The sequence below is a fragment of the Oncorhynchus gorbuscha genome, linkage group LG10 (genome assembly GCF_021184085.1).
Source record: "Oncorhynchus gorbuscha isolate QuinsamMale2020 ecotype Even-year linkage group LG10, OgorEven_v1.0, whole genome shotgun sequence".
NCBI lineage: Eukaryota > Metazoa > Chordata > Actinopteri > Salmoniformes > Salmonidae > Oncorhynchus > Oncorhynchus gorbuscha.
Genome location: NC_060182.1, coordinates 4,015,300 through 4,023,590, shown reverse-complemented (window position 1 = coordinate 4,023,590; position 8,291 = coordinate 4,015,300). Strand labels below are relative to the sequence as shown.

General features: G+C 44.3%; 1 protein-coding gene across 1 annotated transcript in view; it reads left to right on the top strand.

The window, feature by feature from the left end:
- The first annotated feature begins 1,330 nt into the window (after window positions 1-1,330).
- Window positions 1,331-8,291, top strand: part of LOC124044973 (protein LKAAEAR1-like) — a 13,489-nt gene continuing 6,528 nt past the window's right edge. The window contains exons 1-3 of the mRNA XM_046364172.1: window positions 1,331-1,403; window positions 1,652-2,020; window positions 3,518-3,646. Of these exons, the coding sequence (XP_046220128.1) occupies window positions 1,673-2,020; window positions 3,518-3,646 (477 nt within the window). The 5' untranslated portion in view covers window positions 1,331-1,403; window positions 1,652-1,672. The remainder of the gene's footprint in view (window positions 1,404-1,651; window positions 2,021-3,517; window positions 3,647-8,291) is intronic.

Sequence of the window (8,291 nt, the reverse complement as noted above, 5' to 3'; positions counted from 1 at the left end):
CCCTCCAGTATCCCGTCCCCTTACCCCTATACATATCTACCTCCATCACTCCAGTATCCCTGTCCCCTTACCCCTATACATATCTACCTCCATCACTCCAGTATCCCTGTCTCCTTACCCCTCTACATATCTACCTCCATCCCTCCAGTATCCCGTCCCCTTACCCCTATACATATCTACCTCCATCACTCCAGTATCCCTGTCCCCTTACCCCTATACATATCTACCTCCATCCCTCCAGTATCCCTGTCTCCTTACCCCTATACATATCTACCTCCATCACTCCAGTATCCCTGTCTCCTTACCCTTATACATATCTACCTCCATCCCTCCAGTATCCCTGCACATTGTTAATATGGTACTGACCCTGTATATAGTCACATTACTCCTCTACATATCTACCTCCATCACTCCAGTATCCCTGTACATTGTTAATATGGTACTGACCCTGTATATAGTCACCTTACTTACCCCTATACAGATCTACCTCCATCACTCCAGTATCCCTGTACATTGTTAATATGGTACTGACCCTGTATATAGTCACCTTACCCCTATACATATCTACCTCCATCCCTCCAGTATCCCTGCACATTGTTAATATGGTACTGACCCTGTATATAGTCACCTTACTTACCCCTATACAGATCTACCTCCATCACTCCAGTATCCCTGTACATTGTTAATATGGTACTGACCCGGTATATAGTCACCTTACCCCTATACATATCTACCTCCATCACTCCAGTATCCCTGCACATTGTTAATATGGTACTGACCCTGTATATAGTCACCTTCCCCTCTACAGTCTATTTACAGTTGTAGAATTTTAGCTAAAGCAAAACCTAATCCTAACCCTTTTCCTAACCTAATTATCTTAACCTGCCTTTTTAATTTTCCTAAACTGCTACTTTAATTCGCCTAACCTTCTACTTAAATTATCCTAACCTGCTATATTAATTCTCCTAACCTGTTAAGTTAATTCTCCTAACCTGCCACTTTAGTTATCATAAACCGCTACATAAAGTCAATCAATCAGTTCCGAGAAAACCCATCAGTCATCACCACACCGGAATGCACCTCCACACTGTTACACACACACACACACACAACGAGTCTAATTTCACTCCAAAGGTGCGTTCACACAACAGACACACGAAGAAAAGCGAATAGATCAAATCATATTTTCATGGCAACAACAACAACAAAAATGTTGACTTTCCCAAAGTCCATATCAGCGTCCGACTGGGCGCCAGTTCCGCACAGAGCAGCGACGCAGCGACGCAGCACGCAATGCGGAAGTGGTCAGCGTGCTTCTATGACAACGGCAGTAAACAACATGGCGCCGTGTGTGTGATCTCAACTTCATCAACCCCCCCTATCTCTCTCTCTCTCTCTGAAAGGTAGAACAACATTCAATACTTTTCTTGGAAATGCGTTGATGAAATTAAGTATATCTCCCGTTTTTTTAACTGAATTTACGTGATGATAAATGTTTGACACTGAGTGCAGTTTTGTGATTGCTACTGTTGTTGACTGACTATGCTACTGTGTCAACAGTTCGCTGTTTTTTTTTAAATATGCAACATTTCAAAAAGTAGCTAACAACCTGTCAAAAGTTGTATTTGGTAAGATATACATAATCATTTAGAAACCAGGAAGGCCTATCGATATGTCGTCAAAAAGAGACAACAAGCTCAGCACCTGTGGCAACCGGAGGAGATCGAGCGCGACTAAAGAGGATGTGAAGCGGATGTGTCCGCAGCAGCGGGCCCGGTACCTGGCCTACGAGGAGCCGCCGAAAGAGGCGAAGACCTGGATGGCGATGTCTCGGCAGCGGGTGTCCGCCTGGGAGTCTTCCGGCGCTGGGGGGAAGAGACATACAACTGTCGGTCATCATCACTGCGACGAGAGGGACGAGGAAGAGAAGAAACGGCAAGACCTGATCATAGGACAACTGAAGGCCGCGGAAGCCCGCAACAGAGTTCGGCAGATGAGACTGCAGTATCGGAGTATGAGGGTACGGATATCCTCCCCCTCGTTCTGTTCCAAAACGGCACCCTATTATATATATATATTTATTTATTTATTTATTTTGACAATATTTTGACAATATTCCTATGGGCCCCTGATCATATGGGCCCCTGATCAAAGTACACAGAATGATAGGGTGCCGTCTGTCTCCATATGCACACATAGGTTTTTAAATCATTCACATGGATGTGACGGCTCCTTGTCGAGCTTTGACTGCACACACAGTGAAAACAAGCCTACCTTTAAATCCACTTTAGAAGTTCCTGTGGTAAAGAAGTCAAATTGTCTTCTATTCTTTTTCTCTCTCTTCCTCTTCCTCTGCCATCCCTCTCAATTATGATGTCAATTACTGGGCCTGAACCACATTAATAATTGGCTTCCGCTCCATGAGGCCTGAATAATATGTTTCCCCATCTGTGCATATCTCCATCCATCCCTCCGTGGAGACCGAGGAAATCAATCTAATTTGGGAAGCACCTCTTGTCATCATATTCACATAGTATTTATTTATGTATTTTTTAAATTAAGATGAATCGAACTGCTCCATGATCATTTGCTAGGCTATAATTCCCCTCTGCACACAATAACAATGAACGTAGCCTACTAGAAATCCACTGTTGTTTCATGTAAAGCCTATTATCCTATTCTATTTGTTTGTTTACACTTCCTCTGCCCTCCCTCTTCATCAGAGTGGTATTATCAATCATTATGATGTCAATTACTGGGCCTGAACCACAATACTTCACGGTCTCTGCTCCATGGGGCCTGAACCACATTACTTCAAGGTCTCTGCTCCATGGGGCCTGAACCACATTACTTCAAGGTCTCTGCTCCATGGGGCCTGAACCACAATACTTCACGGTCTCTGCCTCATGGGGCCTGAACCACAATACTTCACGGTCTCTGCCTCATGGGGCCTGAACCACAATACTTCACGGTCTCTGCTCCATGGGGCCTGAACCACATTACTTCAAGGTCTCTGCCTCATGGGGCCTGAACCACAATACTTCACGGTCTCTGCTCCATGGGGCCTGAACCACAATACTTCACGGTCTCTGCCTCATGGGGCCTGAACCACAATACTTCACGGTCTCTGCCTCATGGGGCCTGAACCACATTACTTCAAGGTCTCTGCCCTTGGGGCGGCAGGGTAGCCTAGTGGTTAGAGCGTTGGACTAGGAACCGGAAGGTTGTGAGTTCAAACCCCCGAGCTGACAAGGTACAAATCTGCCGTTCTGCCCCCGAACACGCAGTTAACCCACTGTTCCTAGGCCGTCATTGTAAATAAGAATTTTACTCTTAACTGACTTGCCTAGTTAAATAAAGGTAAAATAAAAAATGGGGCCTGAACCACAATACTTCACGGTCTCTGCTCCATGGACCTGAATACTATGTTTCCTTGTTTGTGCATATCTCCCTCCCTCCATCGATCCGTCCCTCCACCCCCCCCCCCACCCATCCATCCGTCTATCCGTCCATGCAGACCCAGGAAATCAATCTAATGATTTCGTGCCAGTCCAGCGCCCAGACCGCCGTCCGTCTTGAGTTGATGCTGCCAACGGAGGAAAGCAAGATAAATACAAATACCATCGATTGTCTGGACAAACTGCAGGTGGGTTAAACAGCCCCTCCCTCCCAACCCTCTTCCCTCCATATCTCCCTCCCTCCCAACCCTCTTCCCTCCATATCTCCCTCCCTCCTGTCCCTTGGAAATAAAACAGTGTGTGTGTGTGTGATGCTCAATATGGAAGTGGACAGATGAATTGAATGCTACGCTACAGGACTGTTTTGCAGCACAGACTGGAATAAGTGTGTATCTGTGTGTGTATATCTGTGTGTGTATGTGTGTGTATATCTGTTTGTGTGTGTGTCTGTGTGTCTGTGTGTATATCTATGTGTATCAATATATTAGAGGTGGACCGATTTATGATTTTTCAACACCGATACCGAAACCGATTATTGGAGGACCACAAAAAAGCCGATACCGATCAATCGGACAATTTGTTTTATTTATTTGTAATAATGACAATTACAACAATACTGAATGAACACTTATTTTAACGTAATATAATACATCAATAAAATCAATTTAGCCTCAAATAAATAATGAAACCTGTTCAATTTGGTTGAAATAATGCAAAAACAAAGTGTCGGAGAAGAAAGTAAAAGTGCAATATGTGCCATGTAAGAAACCTAACGTTTAAGTTCCTTGCTCAGAACATGAGAACATATGAAAGCTGGTGGTTCCTTTTAACATGAGTCTTCAATATTCCCAGGTAAGAAGTTTTAGGTTGTAGTTATTATAGGAATTATAGGACTATTTCCCTCTATACCATTTGTATGTCATTAACCTTTGACTATTGGATGTTCTTATAGGCACTTTAGTATTGCCAGTGTAACAGTATAGCTTCCATCCCTCTCCTCGCCCCTACCTGGGCTCGAACCAGGAACACATCGACAACAGCCACCCTCGAAGCAGCGTTACCCATGCAGAGCAAGGGGAACAACTACTCCACTAACTAACTAGCTCCACTAACCACCCCGCTAACTAGCTAGCCATTTCACATCGTTTACACCAGCCAAACCTCGGGAGTTGATAGGCTTGAAGTCATAAACAGAGCAATGCGTGAAGAATTGCGATGAGCTGCTGGCATTCGCACGAAAGTGCTGTTTGACTGAATGTTTACGTGCCTGCTGCTGCCTACCATCGCTCAGTCAGACTGCTCTATCAAATATCAAATCATAGACTTAATTATAACATAATAACACACAGCCTTTGGTCATTAATATGATCGAATCCGGAAACTATCATTTCAAAAACAAAACATTTATTCTTTCAGTGAAATACGGAACCGTTCGGTATTTTATCTAACGGGTGGCATCCATAAGTCTAAATATTGCTGTAACATTGCACAACCTTCAATGTTATGTCATAATTATGTACAATTCTGGCAAATTAATTACGGTCTTTGCCCCTGAACAGGCAGTTAACCCACTGTTCCTAGACCAGTTAACCCACTGTTCCTAGGCCGTCATTGAAAATAAGAACGTGTTCTTAATTAACTGACTTGCCTAGTAAAATAAAGGTGTAAAAAATACTGAATACCGATTGTTATGAACACTTGAAATCTGCCATAATTAATCGACCATTCCGATTAATCGGTCGACCTCTACTATGTATCTGTGTGTATCTGTGTGTGTGTGTATGTGTGTTTAATACCTCTGACAGTCTAAGCCGTTGAGGGTACTACACAGACATATGGAGTTGGTTTAAGATGGTCATACCATGGGTCATTTTGCTATTTGATTGAGTATTTTAGGACCCATTTAGGACTGGAAAAAAAAACATTTTAAAAACACATTCATATATGGCAAAAAAGACAGTCCCAAAAAATGATAATAAGGAATACGGTTTTGAAGTGTATGTCCTATATCTAGGAGATATATGAAAGATCAGGACATATTTTAGTTTCTTTGCACACATATTTAACCCCTTATTTGTGTTGACACAAAACTACCTCCATGCTTCCATTCCTTTGTATGGGATACCAAAACGGAGAACCACCTCCATGCTTCAATTTGTTTGTATGGCTCACCAGAACAGAGAACTACCTCCATGCTTCCATTCCTTTGTATGGGTTACCAAAACGGAGAACTACCTCCATGCTTCCATTCCTTTGTATGGGTTACCAAAACAGAGAACTACCTAGGTTCCTTTGTATGGGATACCAAAACAGAGAACCACCTCCATGCTTCAATTTGTTTGTATGGCTCACCAGAACAGAGAACTACCTCCATGCCTACATTCCTTTGTATGGGTTACCAAAACGGAGAACTACCTCCATGCTTCCATTCCTTTGTATGGGTTACCAAAACAGAGAACTACCTAGGTTCCTTTGTATGGGATACCAAAACAGAGAACCACCTCCATGCTTCAATTTGTTTGTATGGCTCACCAGAACAGAGAACTACCTCCATGCCTACATTCCTTTGTATGGGTTACCAAAACGGAGAACAACCTCCATGCTTCCATTCCTTTGTATGGGTTACCAAAATGGAGAACAACCTCCATGCTTCCATTCCTTTGTGCTTCCATTCCTTTGTATGGGTTACCAAAACGGAGAACTACCTCCATGCTTCCATTCCTTTGTATGGGTTACCAAAACGGAGAACTACCTAGGTTCCTTTGTATGGGATACCAAAACGGAGAACCACCTCCATGCTTCAATTTGTTTGCATGGCTCACCAGAACAGAGAACTACCTCCATGCTTCCATTCCTTTGTATGGGATACCAAAACGGAGAACCACCTCCATACTTCAATTTGTTTGTATGGCTCACCAGAACAGAGAACTACCTCCATGCTTCCATTCCTTTGTATGGGTTACCAAAACGGAGAACTACCTCCATGCTTCTATTCCTTTGTATGGGTTACCAAAACGGAGAACTACCTCCATGCTTCTATTCCTTTGTATGGGTTACCAAAACGGATAACTACCTCCATGCTTCTATTCCTTTGTATGGGTTACCAAAACGGAGAACTACCTCCATGCTTCTATTCCTTTGTATGGGTTACCAAAACGGAGAACTACCTCCATGCTTCCATTCCTTTGTATGGGTTACCAAAACGGAGAACTACCTCCATGCTTCTATTCCTTTGTATGGGTTACCAAAACGGAGAACTACCTCCATGCTTCTATTCCTTTGTATGGGTTACCAAAACGGAGAACTACCTCCATGCTTCCATTCCTTTGTATGGGTTACCAAAACGGAGAACTACCTCCATGCTTCTATTCCTTTGTATGGGTTACCAAAACGGAGAACTACCTCCATGCTTCCATTCCTTTGTATGGGTTACCAAAACGGAGAACTACCTCCATGCTTCTATTCCTTTGTATGGGTTACCAAAACGGAGAACTACCTCCATGCTTCTATTCCTTTGTATGGGTTACCAAAACGGAGAACTAACTCCATGCTTCCATTCGTTTGCAGAAGTCTTACATCGGTGGATGGATTAAGACACAACCAATGAAAAGAGATGTCTCTGGCTTAAACTGGCACATTTTTATTGCCACTTTGTTATTATGTTACTCAGATTGACATGCTATTTCTTAAATGAATTCCCTCGTCTTGTCTTTTTGATGATTTGAAGTACACATGTCTGTCTGGGAAGATTACATCAAGTCAAATGAGGTGCACATGTCTGTCTGGGAAGATTACATCAAGTTATATTTTCCTTTCGTGATGTTTGTTATTTCTGTTCTGTCTCAGTGTTGATATGATAAGTGATATACAGACATACACACAGCACTCTGGAGGCTACACCTGGGTTGACAGTCTAATGAGTCACAACACTATTGATGCTACCGACCAAATGCCTTCCACCTTTGTTAGGGGTGTAAATACCAGGAGAGACAGAGGGTGAGACAGAGAGAGAGGTGGGACAGAAGGTGAGATGGAGAGAGAGAGAGAGAGAGGACAGAAGGTGAGATGGAGAGAGAGGAGGGACAGAAGGTGAGATGGAGAGAGAGAGAGGAGGGACAGATGGTGAGATGGAGAGAGAGGTGGGACAGAAGGTGAGATGGAGAGAGAGAGAGGAGGGACAGAAGGTGAGAGAGAGAGAGAGGAGGGACAGAAGGTGAGATGGAGAGAGAGGTGGGACAGAAGGTGAGATGGAGAGAGAGGTGGGACAGAAGGTGAGATGGAGAGAGAGGTGGGACAGAAGGTGAGATGGAGAGAGAGAGGAGGGACGGGGGTTGAGACGGAGAGAAATAGAGATGAGGGACGGGGGTTGAGACGGAGAGAGAGAGGAGGGACGGGGGTTGAGACAGAGAGAGAGGAGGGACAGAAGGTGAGATGGAGAGAGAGAGGAGGGACAGAAGGTGAGATGGAGAGAGAGGTGGGACAGAAGGTGAGATGGAGAGAGAGGTGGGACAGAAGGTGAGATGGAGAGAGAGGAGGGACAGAAGGTGAGATGGAGAGAGGTGGGACAGAAGGTGAGATGGAGAGAGAGGTGGGACAGAAGGTGAGATGGAGAGAGAGGAGGGACAGAAGGTGAGATGGAGAGAGAGGAGGGACAGAAGGTGAGATGGAGAGAGAGGTGGGACAGAAGGTGAGATGGAGAGAGAGGAGGGACAGAAGGTGAGGTGGAGAGAGAGGTGGGACAGAAGGTGAGATGGAGAGAAAGGAGGGTCGGGGGTTGAGACGGAGAGAGAGAGGAGGGACGGAGGGTGAGACAGAGAGAGAGGGACAGAAGGT